This window comes from Ciona robusta, chromosome 2, assembly GCF_009617815.1.
Source record: "Ciona robusta chromosome 2, ASM961781v2".
NCBI lineage: Eukaryota > Metazoa > Chordata > Ascidiacea > Phlebobranchia > Cionidae > Ciona > Ciona robusta.
In genome coordinates, this window is record NC_143236.1 from 1907031 (window position 1) to 1920722 (window position 13692).

At 34.7% G+C, this 13692-nt stretch overlaps 2 protein-coding genes and 1 pseudogene across 5 annotated transcripts; all 3 read right to left on the reverse strand.

Annotated features, from left to right (window-relative positions):
* Positions 1-41: 41 nt before the first annotated feature.
* LOC149739951 (retinitis pigmentosa 9 protein homolog pseudogene) lies at positions 42-1157 on the reverse strand (annotated as a pseudogene). Its single transcript, XR_016384388.1, has one exon. The product of XR_016384388.1 is annotated as a retinitis pigmentosa 9 protein homolog pseudogene (transcript).
* A 796-nt stretch (positions 1158-1953) lies between these two features.
* Positions 1954-5724, reverse strand: LOC149739952 (monocarboxylate transporter 14-like). Of its 3 annotated transcripts, XM_089872115.1 has the most exons (8): positions 4822-5724; positions 4636-4700; positions 4451-4577; positions 3850-4027; positions 3431-3552; positions 3211-3363; positions 3018-3158; positions 1954-2942 (listed from the first exon to the last, which is right to left on the reverse strand). In XM_089872115.1, the coding sequence occupies exons 1-7, from the start codon at positions 4892-4894 to the stop codon at positions 3139-3141; spliced, it is 738 nt and encodes a 245-aa protein (XP_089728241.1). In that variant the 5' UTR covers positions 4895-5724; the 3' UTR covers positions 1954-2942; positions 3018-3138. The 3 variants fall into 3 exon arrangements, with proteins under 3 accessions (XP_089728241.1, XP_089728239.1, XP_089728240.1); XM_089872113.1 differs by lacking the exon at positions 3018-3158; XM_089872114.1 differs by lacking the exon at positions 3018-3158 and having other exon boundaries at positions 4765-5724.
* A 147-nt stretch (positions 5725-5871) lies between these two features.
* LOC149739953 (uncharacterized) lies at positions 5872-13597 on the reverse strand. The gene is made up of 13 exons (XM_089872108.1): positions 13270-13597; positions 13048-13211; positions 12530-12646; positions 12018-12167; positions 11425-11651; positions 10846-10971; positions 10385-10516; positions 9801-10006; positions 9093-9207; positions 8654-8783; positions 8144-8319; positions 6683-6836; positions 5872-6320 (listed from the first exon to the last, which is right to left on the reverse strand). Exons 1-13 carry the CDS (start codon positions 13451-13453, stop codon positions 5889-5891), a joined length of 2313 nt encoding a protein of 770 aa, XP_089728234.1. The 5' UTR covers positions 13454-13597; the 3' UTR covers positions 5872-5888.
* Between the last annotated feature and the right edge of the window lie 95 nt (positions 13598-13692).

A 13692-nucleotide genomic window follows, 5' to 3' on the forward strand; every position in this document is an offset into this window, starting at 1 on the left:
AACCTACTTTGAAATATTTGCACACCTAACTAAGAAATACCTTTGCAATAAATATATAAAAATATTTAAAATGACAGAAAGGCAAAACAGTTCATTGAAATGATTCTTATACCTGGTTTGTAGATAGTAACTTAATACTATATATAGATCAGCTTCGTGTACAAGATCCTAATAGCACTTCAAAACCAAACAAAAACCAATTCACTTTTTTTATGTTTTGGTTTGGGTAAATCGAGAAATTGATAATAAAATAATTCGTTATCTAATAATATCATTGCATACACTGTACAAACAGTAACAATACAGCAAAGTATTTTTATTTTGCTTTGTGCTTTTTCTTGTGTGTTTTATCACTTTTATGTTTTTTAGATTTATGATTTTTGTTTCTACATTCATCATCCGATGAACTTTTATCTGCATTTCGCTTATGTTTATTTGACGAGATTTTCTCTTTGTCTTTTTTTTTCTTTTTTTTACTCGAAGATGATTTGTCTAAAGTCTCTTTTTCAACCCATTTTTCTTTTTTCTTTTTCGTCTTCTTCTTTTTCCTCTTAGGGCTTTCTTCTTTGGAAGAAGAATCTTCATCAGAGGTTGATCCTTCCAGCATCTGTTGCAAGAAGCGAAGTTTGTTTTCCTGCTCGGCCTTCGCTTTGTTATCCAACATCCCATGCATTGGATCTTCATGAGCGGCTCGAAACTTTTCAATTTCAGCATTTCCAGACTGAAACAATGGGCACTCCCTATCCCCAGTCCTGTGACCATAGTTCTTGCACCTCCAACACTGCATTACTTTTACTTCTTTTCCCAGCGGCATCCATAATCCCTTTTTCGGAGCATTAGCTAAAAACTCACGCGCCTCACGATTACCATCTGTGTCAGGAATACATTCTTCGGGAGCTTCTTCTCTCTCCTTCACCATTCCTGGAGGAGCTTGCTCATAAAACGTCTCAAAATGTTTCATTCTATTTATAATTGCTTCATCCATTTTTGATCCCGGTTTATCCATAATTAAAGGGATTTACTGGCCAAGCACTAACAATTAACTAAAAACCATCAATGATACTTATGTTGTTGTACCTAACATTAATTAAAAATTAATGTAACACTAAAACACACTAATACAAGGCAGCAGGTGACTAGATAAACATCATGAAAGACGTAAATTATCTTAATAAGGTGAGATCGTCCGGCGCGGTGGCAAAGTGGTTGGCGAGCCTGCCTGTAACCCAGAAGTAATGGGTTCAAGGCTCGTCGCTGCTACCATTGTGGGCGTATGTGTCCTTTGGCAAGACATTTAACGGTAGTCGGTAATTGCTTCAACCAAGTGGTCACTAATGGGTGGTCCAAATTATCAACTATATAATATATAAAAAAAATCCTAAAACAAAAAATATTCACCCACGAAGTAACATACATGGTAATAACTCGTAAGATGACTGCTGACATGAGGTGTATTAACACCCGTGTTATAACGACCGTCGTTTTCCGGCCACGCGAGGATAAAGTAAGTCACATTCAGCTATAGCTATATAACCAATCCAAATGCAGCTCATGGGAGTATAAACATAGTTTAATAAATGTCGTATTTTTTAAACTATGGTACAAGAATCATGATTTCAACACATTTCCTTAAACGAGATTTTTTCGTCTTGAACATATACAAACACCGTTTTCTGATCCTTTTTTTGTCGTTTTATAGCAACCTGTTACTTTTTTTATAAAATAGCGTTCCTAATCCTATACGCGTCGGTTAAACTAAAACTGCAACAAATCATTCATAAACAACAGTGTACAGCAGCAATATTCGTTGATGTCCTGACGTCATGAATTTTAACAAACTTGTCTCAGTTGGCGCCGAAATTTTTATCAACAAGAGAGATGGGCACTAATGAATAGGCACGTTTCCTTATAGATTAATAGTAAAAAAATTAGGTTAAAAATACGCATTGTACAACTCCAGTATCGTGATATATTTGTACCGAACATTGAATTTGGACCTGGTGCTATTGCGCATGCACTGTAGGTCGCAATAAATACAATATGAGGCCTAAAATATACGGTCCAGCTGGAAAATATTGTGTCTGAGGCAACCATATGTCTTATTACGTGAGACATAATGCTCTTCCGATAATTACAACTATATACATCGCATTAGGCCTTGTTTACTTTTGATCATTTTTTTTCGATTTTTATTGTACATAGCAGAGTCGTATAAACACCTATATTTCTATGGCTCTTGTACATAGGATTTCTTTGCAAATAATTTACAACAAGAGATCACAGATCTAATGAATGAACACGTTTTAAACTAATTAGCATAAGATAGTAGGGTGGGGGAAGATGGGAAACCTTTTTATTCCATTTTCTCGTCCCATTTGGTAGTAAACAAAGAACACTTTAATAAATCTAAAAATGTATATTCACAATCCCCATAGACCGTTGTTAATTGTTTAAAACACGATCATGATATTTGGATAATAGGTGCTAAAGGTTTCCCGTTACCCCCACAATACTATACAGTATTTATAGATAAAACCATAGCATACCGAATTACAAATTGATATAACCATATCTTTACCAGTCAAAAGAGCGTTGTTAATTATTAAAAAACGATCAGGAAATATATAAAACATACTATATGCTAACGATATCCATCTTACACCACAGTACTATATACCTATTATGTAAGCGTAGACAACACCAAGCAATTTCCACTGTGGCGTTAGCATTGCTGCAAGACCTGCAATTACTGCACAAACAACATAAACGGAAGCAAGACTGAATCTTCTGCATGAATCTTCCCCAAACCTTGAACCGTAAGCCATGATTTTTTCACCAAAAACAGCGCCAAGTATTCTGCCAATAAAGGAGGCAACCCCGTATACAGTTAATACCCAAGCACCGGTTGCAGACGGAATATCGATACTTTCCATGTAATCGATCTGCAAGAAATATTGGGATAGTAAAATGTTGTACTTGCCAATCCCATAATTAAAGGGTATTTAGAAAGTCCTTACAAGAAACACGGTGGGTAGAAAATAGCTCACGCCCCAACATAAAGTTGCAAACAACCACAAATAGAAAAAGGTGTTTTACACAAGGTTATAAACGCTTCACATCTGTTTGGCCTGCCGATCGTTATCGTATAGCGGAGTTTTCTGGTAAAACACAATAAAAAAGTCTAGCAACCTGGCGTTAGTTTGAATATACCTTCACGTGGAGATGTGTTTATTACTGCCGGTTTGAATGTTGCTACACATGGTATGCCAATCACAAATATGATTGACGCAAATATTTGAATTCGTCGGCGCCATCCGTATCTTGTAACAATAACTTCGGATATGACATTAGATAATAATGAGCCTGTAAAAAACAAAGGTTATAAGTTAGCTATTTTGTATAATGTGTAAGCATCACAACAACGTTTTACCGAAAGACATTCCGCTTGATGCAAGTCCAGTTGCAAGAGCTTGATTCTTGTTTGGAAAATATGCGCCAACCAACACCACACCCGAGTTAATGATGAAGTTGAAGCATATGCCAAATAAAACGCTGTGAAAAAAATATGAAAAATGAGAAGTTTCGAGGGTAATTTTAAAGACGCTCTTTCAGCTGCATATATATGGTAGGTTGGGAGAAGATGGGACACCTTTAGCACTTAATATTCAAATATCCTGATCGTGTTTTAAAAATTAACAATGGTCTATTTACTCTATTGGGAGTCGTGAGGATACGGTTTTATAATTCTTTGAATGTTCTTTGTTTACTACGAAATATGACCAGGAAATAGAATGAAAAGGTGTTCCATCTCCCCCCACCCTACTATATATCTGCTTTATGTGTCCTAACCTGTAAGTAAGAAACATCAAATACAGATTACGAACAAATGACGTTGCTACCAAAGCAGCCGAAGCTCCAATTACCCCAATCAACGCAACATATCGCGCACCAAGACAACTTTGTATTAGAATGTTGCTCACCGGTGAAAACCCCACCGAGAAAGCGATTACCAGCGATCCAATCCACCCTGAAAGAACAAGCTGGAGACTAGAGTAAAGGCTCAAAGGTATTACGGAATTCTGTATACTTGCGACACATAAAAAAAACCTTTTGCATCTGTGCCAATTATCATGCAAATAAGGCGTTATACACTAATGCGGGTCGTTTAATTATTTCTGAAACACAGGCTATATTGGTATAGTAACCATGTCGCCCTCATACCTTTATACAGGACGCCATGGTAGTAATTTATGCTATACTGAAAATTGAGAAAATAAACGTGCGGAAGGCGTCGACATTTTTAATATTTGCTACTGTGCCACGTAGGTTCTGCCCACTGTAGCCTATATTTTATGAATTTACAAATACAGTATACCTATTCAAATGGAAACTGCAATACCATCAACGAAAAGTATATGGGAACTAGAGTTTATGCGTTAGTTTAGTTTACCTGATTCGAATCTCGTGGCATTGAGTTCATCAGATAATGAGGACACGATTGTACCAAAACTTGCTATTTCCAGACTAGGTGCTGTATGTAGAAAGAAGGTTGCCACCACGATCACCCAGCCCCATCGCTAAAAAGATATCGTGTAAAAAAAAACTGTTCAAAAATCGAACTGTTTCAGGGCTAACCTTTTTCAGATTGGTCTTTATACGTTGGAGCACAGAGTGATTATGTTCGATATCATTTTCATCGACTGCAATTAATTGCAAGTTTCGTTTTATCTAAACTCAGTCTCAATTTTTAACTCTCACACTCACCCATGATATATATTTGAAACACACTTTTAGGTCGATATGCTACTGATTCTTACTTACCTATACTTAAACTGTTATCCCTAAAAGTGCCACGAATCATATTGCGCAGTACAGTAAACATTATGCGAGCCATTCTGCATGGTTAACCCGCAGGTCTATGCACGAATGCGTGTCGTTTTAAAGAGCACATGAAGAAAGCAACAGACCTCAACCAAAAGCGCCCAGAGTGTTTTACTTGAAACGAAAAGCGGCCTAAAGTGTTTTTTGAGTTATTTTTGAGCGGCCTAAAGTGTTTTTGAGTTATTGTTGGGACATACTCGGTTTTAATATCGAGGTTCTATACGAATTACTTTTTACAAAAACAAAGTATATATAAGTCACCACTTCTTTAGTCTGTAGATCTTATTTTATTTACTAACTAACTTTATAAAGCAATATTGTAGTACGTTGCAGGTAACCGGAATACAGTCGTGTGGAGGTTGACGTAAAATAAAAGGGAGAATCAATGCGGTTAATCCACAAGAGATAAAGTCCACCACACATAATATGCACGAAGGTGTGATCAGTCGACGTCATGCAAGTCGCCACAATAATAAATTTCCACTGTGGGATTAGCATTGTTGCAAGACCTGCAGTTATTGAACAAACAATGTAAACGGAAGCAACACTAAATAGTCGGAATAAATCCTTCCCAACCTCATAACTGTATATAGCTATAGTGGAGCGGTTGACTGTTCTTCGAGCAAACTATGTAGACCCTACTTTCACGTGTAAAATATTCTTAAAGTGGCTGTACACAGTATCCAGCATGCGAATTCGTGCAAACCCATTTCTGAATTCCGCGTGCGGAAGCGAAATCTGGACAAAACGGACGAATTGCGGATACTTTGTACAGCCACCTTTACTCGGTACTGCTTTCGCATGTGTGCTTTATTCTACAAAAGCCATTCTGTTGTGAAAGATCAGTGTTATCTTTCATACTCTTGCTGTCCATACATTTGTTCGTAGCTTAATGCCTCTCGTTTATTTACCTAATATACTGAATGTCAAGTTAGTCCTAGCGTTATGAAGTCCCTACAACAACTGTTGAACCAAAAATTAACTATAAGGTCTTGTGCAATAACTCTTTATTCCCCAAATATGACAACTTCCCAATTCTGTGGCATATTCGTTTTAAAATTGTTTAAGGTTTCATCTGTTTTTTCTTCACAGATAATCGAAGTGTTGACAGTGGATTCTTCATCAGTTAATTTCACCATTTCATGGCTATCATCTGGGTCTTTACAAAGCAAAACTGAATCAGAAGTGTCACTGTTCGAATTCTCACGACCCAGGACTCCGTGGTCAATTTTCAAAAACGGCAGCAACCGGTAAGCGCTTGATAACTGGCACCATGAAATAAGTTTGTGTTCTAACAATGCTAATAGATGCGGGCATGGCCACCATGTACTTGTCCAAACATGACACTGACACGAAGGGAATTCGCTCTCAGAACCAAGGCACACAATAAATACAAGTAAGCCACATAGACTGTTGACACGAAAAGTTTTATCATCAATCTGGAAAAAATCCATTTACTAAATATATTTATATGGGGTAAGATGGGATAATGTAAGCACCTAATACTTGTATTTGCTAATATTGTGTTAAATAGTTAACAACGCTCTTTTAGAGTCGTTGGGTTATACAATTCTGTAAATAACCTTTGTTTACTACCAAATGAGACGAGAAATTTGAGAATGAAAACATGTCCCAATTTACCTCACCTACTATATCTCAAACAGTAACAAACATTTATGAAATAACAATTCGGCCTAGTTTTTAACACATTTTACTTAACATAGATAAAGTAACGTTTTCTAATGTGATATTTGTTATTGTGATTAAAGAGATAAATAAAAAATATGTTTTGTTGCATTACCTTTTTAATGAGATCTTTACCAAAGTCATTAGCCACAGGTAGTTGTGACAAGCAATGTTGGGTGAATTCCTGTGGTCGGTTTTGCAGATAAGGAGAAATATTGTTTGAACAGGTTGTGTTTTCCGCATATGATATGAGGTTCAACTCAACATACCTAACATATAAGATATAGTTGTTATCATGTACATTTTTACCAAAGCAATTAACACAAAGACACTAGTATTTCTTAAGACAGAGAAAAAGCTAAAAAGCTTTTGTTTGAGATATAGTAGGTGAGGTAAATTGGGACATGTTTTCATTCTCGAATTTCTCGTTTCATTAGGTAGTAAACAAAGGTTATTTACAGAATTGTATAACCTAACGACTCTAAAAGAGCGTTGTTAACTATTTGAAACAACATTAGAAAATACAAGTATTAGGTGCTTACATTATCCCATCTTACCCCATATAAATATATTTAGTAAATGGAATTTTTTTTAGTGTCCTTGTGCTAATTGCTTTCTATTTTTTTTTCTATTATGTATGGGTGAGGTCTGTGAAGACCTGGGATTTAGGCCAGACTTGGCCCATTACCCCAACACCCTTGTTTGTCCGGAAGTGACGTGCTCGCGGTAGTGAAGTTCTTGTTATCATGTTCCGACTCCAGTGTTCCGATCAAGTCCCGTTTTTTGTCCCGATTCTTGACCCGTATATATAGGACTCCATCTGTAGACTATTTCTGCGGGCTCGTTCTCCGTTTCGACCAAGTCCCGTTTTCTGTCCCGATTCTTGACCCGTAGGACTCCATCTGCGGACTATTTCTGCGAACTCGTTCTCCGGTCCGACCAAGTTCCGTTTTTTGTCCCGATTCTTGACCGGTATATATGGGACTCCATCTGCGGTCCATTTCTGCGAACTCGTTCTCACACGATTCGCGAACATCATTCGAGAACTACACTCGTACTCACAGCGTCACAACCGGACACACTTCCACAGAAGGTTTATCCTCGTCTGGGCAGCGAGTCACCACATATATGCAACTTTGTGGGTAATTGTTTGTTTTTTCCTGTGTATGACTGTAATTTGGACAACCCATAAGTGACCGCTGGGCTGGAGCAATGTCCGTTAAGTGTCTTGCCCAAGGACACATACGCCGATCAGTGTTTAGTACCGCCGTCGAGCATCGAACCGGGGCCCTTCGGTTCTCGATGCGGACGCCTAAACCACTGAGCCACGGCGCCGGTTACAAATTGCTTTAGTAAATTTCCTAATTGCTTTAGTAAATTTCCTACAATATAATTTCACACACAAAGTATTAGTTATACATTCCCCTAATGTTTAACAATTCCCAATTTATAAAAGCTATAACTGTTAAAGAGAAAACACATATAATTAATTACCAATCTCTTTAAATACAACATAAAATTACCTGAAAAAATGAAAAACACAGATAATAAAATGACAAAACACATGAAAACCAACCTGCTGTAGATTTGTGGTAACAAAGTTTCTATTAACAATGTAGTCAACTCTACAAGAGACAAATGTCTTTTGTTCATTAACACATCATGTTTGAACTGCTGGTTTTGAACATCAATTCCATTTCTCATGTTTATTTGGATTAGTATCGCGTTGCTACGATATGCCCAAATCCATCTCTGGTAAACAAAAGTCAGTTGTTAAATAATTAAATTTTGAGGTTTTAAAAAACAAACCCTTCAATATACAAACTGCTGCTGTTAAGTTTCTTCTTAAATTTGAAAAAACTTTTAGCAAACTTTAATTTTCCCTCTAACAAATTTTGATGTGTGTGACCTAAATCAAGTCGCATGAACTAAATTGACAAAATTCATTTGCCAGGCAAGCTTTAAAAAACTACAATGAATAAACACAACACAGACTATCGAACTACTCCTACTGAGATGTTATAAAAGATAGATCTGGATATTATTAACTTAAAAATAAGATCTATCAATTGAAATGAAATATAACCTCCTTATAACGAAGCCATGAGTTTTGAAACCAGGACTGAAGTTTTTTGTTCACGACCCAAACAGGATGAGATGTGAGTCGATTTAACGAAGCTTCAGTTTCTTGGATTGTTTTAGATTCAGCAACAGATCTGTTATTTCAATATTATTGGAATATAATTTCATATTTTCAGGAAAAAAAATTAGCGCCTTTCTTTAAGAGAAAACATTTAGCGATATTATGCTGCCCTTAATATTTTAATTAGCTCCTGTGGTATATATTAGTTAAATATATATTACATAACAAATAAAAAGGTTATATTTAACGGAGGAGAAAATTCATACATTACAAATTTAACAGAAAACTAAAACAAATATGTAAATTACCAATTTAAAATAATCAAATGAAAATTAGTTTCTTAAAAAGAGTGCAAAAATTTTCTATTTGCGATATTTCCCACCTTAGTTGCATAATAAGCGGAAGTACATCATTCATAGAAACACCATTACTCTCCGTATGTAACCATCTCCACCAAGCTTGTTCTCGATGGAAGTCACTCACATACATCTGGCATGCTGGAATAAAACATTGTTTATATAAATTGTGCAGTGTAATAACGCTACTAAAGCCAAATGATTACTTTGCTGACCAACATTCAATAATTTGCTTTGCTAAAAAAAATAATGAAAGAAGAAGTTGAAATGTATTGGTTTAAAAATTTCCAATGTAGCCCTGTAAGAATTAAAAATGTGTGGCAGCAGCAGCTTATACAAATTTGGAAAGTTTTAGAAATGGTTTGATTCTTTTATACAATTGAGCAATGGCCAATGATCTTTCTGTTTCCATTCCTATTTAACGTGACATAGTGAATAGTGATATAGTCCACTGATACAAACTGAGCTACAACTAAAACCTAAAACCAATGTTATATCTACTGTCGTTTCTCTGCCTTGCAAGGGTAAATAAGTAATAAGTATCCTTCATTCAAGTAGTTACACTAAACCAGGGTTTCTTAGCCATCTGTGCAAAAATTGTTATTAAGGAACGCGGTTACTTCTATAAAAAATAAATTCCTATGGTTTTGTTATAAAGCTATTGTAGGAGGGTTTGCAAGGATTGGTTAGTGATGAGCAAAAAGGTTAAGAATCACTGCACTACACATACATACTTGGGAAAGCTTGCTTAACTGCATTGATTTCCGTATCATCAGCATCTATCATAAAATACTTGGGAGACCAGTTATTGTTTTTATCTTTTAACAGATCAAAGACTTCCACAAGAGCATCGGGAGTTTCTTCTTGTACGATAAACGTAGCAACTACCTGGTAGTCAACGTTTGTTCGCACCAGGATGAAATAAAGGGGGAGGGAACATCTTGGGAGAAAAAATCAAGAAAAATCATAAGTTTTAGCCGAATATTTTAAACTAAAAATTGACTTCAAAATTTAACATTTAAGTGTTACCGTAAAAAACATATTTTCAAAATCCTATTTTATATTTAGAAACAGTTATTCTTTAAAAATAGTTTATTTAAACAAATTTTGATCTAATTAAAGTGGGAGAGAACATCTTATATAAACAATTTCAAATATAAGAATATTTATAAACCATTGCCTCAATTTTTCAAACAAGATTTTGTGGTTTAACCAGAGTAAAATTTCCACCAGTTGAAAATTAAAGATTTACATTTAAGGTTGTCCATGTACAATCATAGAAAAACAAAACAAATTATAAAACACAAACAATTTTTACTTGTTTAACTTAAATGAAGCATCAAGTATACAGATTTCATTTCCATACATCGCCATTAGACGTTGCTGTTCACGAGTTTGATAGAAAAAACAAAAGTTCTGCCAGAAATCACTTACAGATGACAACTCGTCACTGTAAAGCAGAAAAATAGCTTTAAGGGGGTTTTCAAAATATTTGTTTTTAAAACTTTTTTTTACAATGTTAATCTTAATTTCTCTCTCTCTAATCTAAAATGGTGGGACAACATCACAACAGGAGCATTTTATTCCATATATTTTAGGTATAGCTTGTTTATAAATCAAATTACACATAAACACAATTTTCTGATGACCTCATTCCAAAAGAGGAATAAGTGACAATAGGTAAAAATCAGGAAATTTCTTAAAACACATCTCATCCCTAAAGGGTTAAACCCTATATACTACAAATGTGAATTGAGTTTATGAATTAATATTACATACTCATTTGCATCGGTAACTTTTTGAATGATACATGGTTGATAGAATAAACAATTCTCAGGTTGTTTGTGCAACCATTCCATTACTTTATCATCCATTTCAATGGAGCTGCCTTGGAACTTGGAGAGTCTGTAACAGAATAATTGGATTCAAATGAAGTTTTAAAATAATTTGAGCTGATATGACAATTTATATTCTTTTTACTGTGATGAAGATGACCGAAATAGGACGTTACATGCCTGGTAACAAAAGCTTATGTAAGAATAAGTTTGTTAATAGTTTAATGAGCACATTATAGGTTAAAAAATAAATGATTTTTTTTTTATTTTAAATTTAAAAATGTTGTTTTGTTTTTTAAGTGTTTAAATTATTGTTTAACAAAACAACACAAACTGATATACCCACCACCATGTAAGCACACTCAGAAGTGCAAATATACACTACAAGCCTTGTACAATATAAATAAAATAAATTATTTTTGAGAAAAACCAGACATCTCCGCTTTGAATGTAAATTGCCTCATGCAGTGTATTAAACCTTAAAATGCCGGGTGAACAAATCAAAAGCATTTTACATGTTTACCTCAATTTTGCCACGGCATTTGCCATATGCTCTCTTATATCTTTCTTTGATGGGTAAAACCTTTTATTTGAAACCGGTGGCATTTTTTTTCCAACAAAAATTTCCAAGACGAAATTCTTTAAAAGTTGCACCATTTCATCAATGCTGTCCACTCCACTAACATTAACAAGTTCATAAATTTTTTCCACCAACTGAGGATCAACATTTTGCTTCAAGTTGGGATTACACTGTAAAAGAATGGCTTTATTATAATAATAGTAAAACTACAACACAATGCACCTATTTACATAAGCGAAGTGCTAGGGAACAATCCAAAGTAAAATAGATAATAAATATTGTTCTTTTGATGGCTGTATTTCAGTTCAAATTTGTAAACTCGAAGGTGACAACTTAAAATAAGATTTCCAATGTCCAGCTTTTAACCTCTAACTGTAGACCATATATCTTATTACCTCGAGTTCTGACCATATTCAATAATCTCTAAATGCCAACTTCACTCTTTGTAGGTTTTATTAATTTTCAGGCCCAATTTAAGCATACGAAATAATAAAAAATTTTCCTATTAAATAGAACATAATATAAAGAATACCTACCTGCCCAATGATATGAAACTTATGTTCATTTATGAAAGGTAGCAATATATAAATTCTTCGTTCCATTTGTATTTTACTTGGGTCATTCTTAAGCAAAGTACGAATGTCACAAGATATTTTTCTTCGGTATCTTGCGGTGTCTTTTAACATCTAAAATAATGCAGTAGCCTATAAAATGGTGTACATACATAAATACATAAAAAAAGTCATACATACCGTCGATACCGATACGATACAGTAGGCATGACTGTATAAGCAATGAGCATACATAGAAATAACTTTTGCAGAACTTGTAAACAAGCATGCAATGCACAACGGTTTAAACTCAAGCCAATTTAGTGTATCTATAAGACTAGAACGCAATGGGGAATTTTTGCCATTTTCATGTTAAGTTAAATCATGAACTTTTCTTGTCAAAAAAAAACACAGATTAAAAAGCATTTGCCACTTTTTTTTTCATGCAACAATAAACACACGCACACAACAAAATATTCCTACAGTTTATAACTTACTTGAAACTCTGGAAAAGTAACAACTTCTCTGAGATGTATGGTAGCTGGACAATCTTTCTTCTTTGTAGGATTTGTCAGTGTTCGTTGCTTCTTACTTGGTGGGTACTCTCCTCTTTCCTATATCCAAAAAACAAGGTTTAAACAATTTGCATTTCTTCTTTACTTTGTTATAGACCATATATATATTCACATAAGAGTTTTAAGCCTTGAGTGCAAATGTACGTTAAATCAGTGGAATCCCTACTGGTACGAAAACCTTCCTTGAGGTCCTAGAAAAAAATGGCAAATATCATTTTATTTACATTCTTAGGTTATAGGTATGATAGCAAAACAGGTCTATAGGCCAATCGCAATATAAGAGTTTGAAACTTGGGCCAAAAACGACAATAAGTTAGTTAGCATATGATGAAGCATGGCTTACTATAGGCTTCTTTGTTATCATTGAGAACCACGGCTACAAAACTTTGTGGTCGGCAAAATGAATAAAAATGGAAAATATGAAAAAAGCTATTATTTGCCTTCATCTGTTTGTATCGTTCCTTAGATTTTTTGTGGCTGTCCTTCCCATGCTGACACTGCAGTACTTTGGTCCCAATAACCATAAACGGAATCCCATCAAAAGGAATACGAATATTTCCTCTTTCCGATTCAAAACTTATAAAGTGACTTGATTTTTGCCAATCTGGAAAAAATTTCAAAGAAATAATTAAGTTACAATATGCTAAGACACGTATTTTTACCTTTTTGGCCAAAGTTTTTTCCTGACTTACAGACACAGAATTTGGTGAGAGTTTTTTCTTGATAGTTTCGTATTATTTCATCTGCTTCTCCGAGTGATTCGCAATATCCGAAGTTTGGTGAAATTTCTTGAGTAAACCCGTAGTCAACTGGTTCAACTGTGTCATCAAGGATGTGTATCTCCATACTGGATTTAAACCTAATAATAGCAGTCAAACATTTTGCAGTAACTGCAGACTTTAATACGTTTACATATTGGCACAGAATATTCTACAAAGTAAAGTCTTTTAGCAGTAAAACTTAGAAACTATAACAGGGGACCAAGGAAGTAAAATCTATTTTATATATTTTTAAATGATGATAAAAACGTGCGTAAAACAACTTTTGTGTGTCTTTTGAAAACACTTGTCTTCAATCAAAAACAT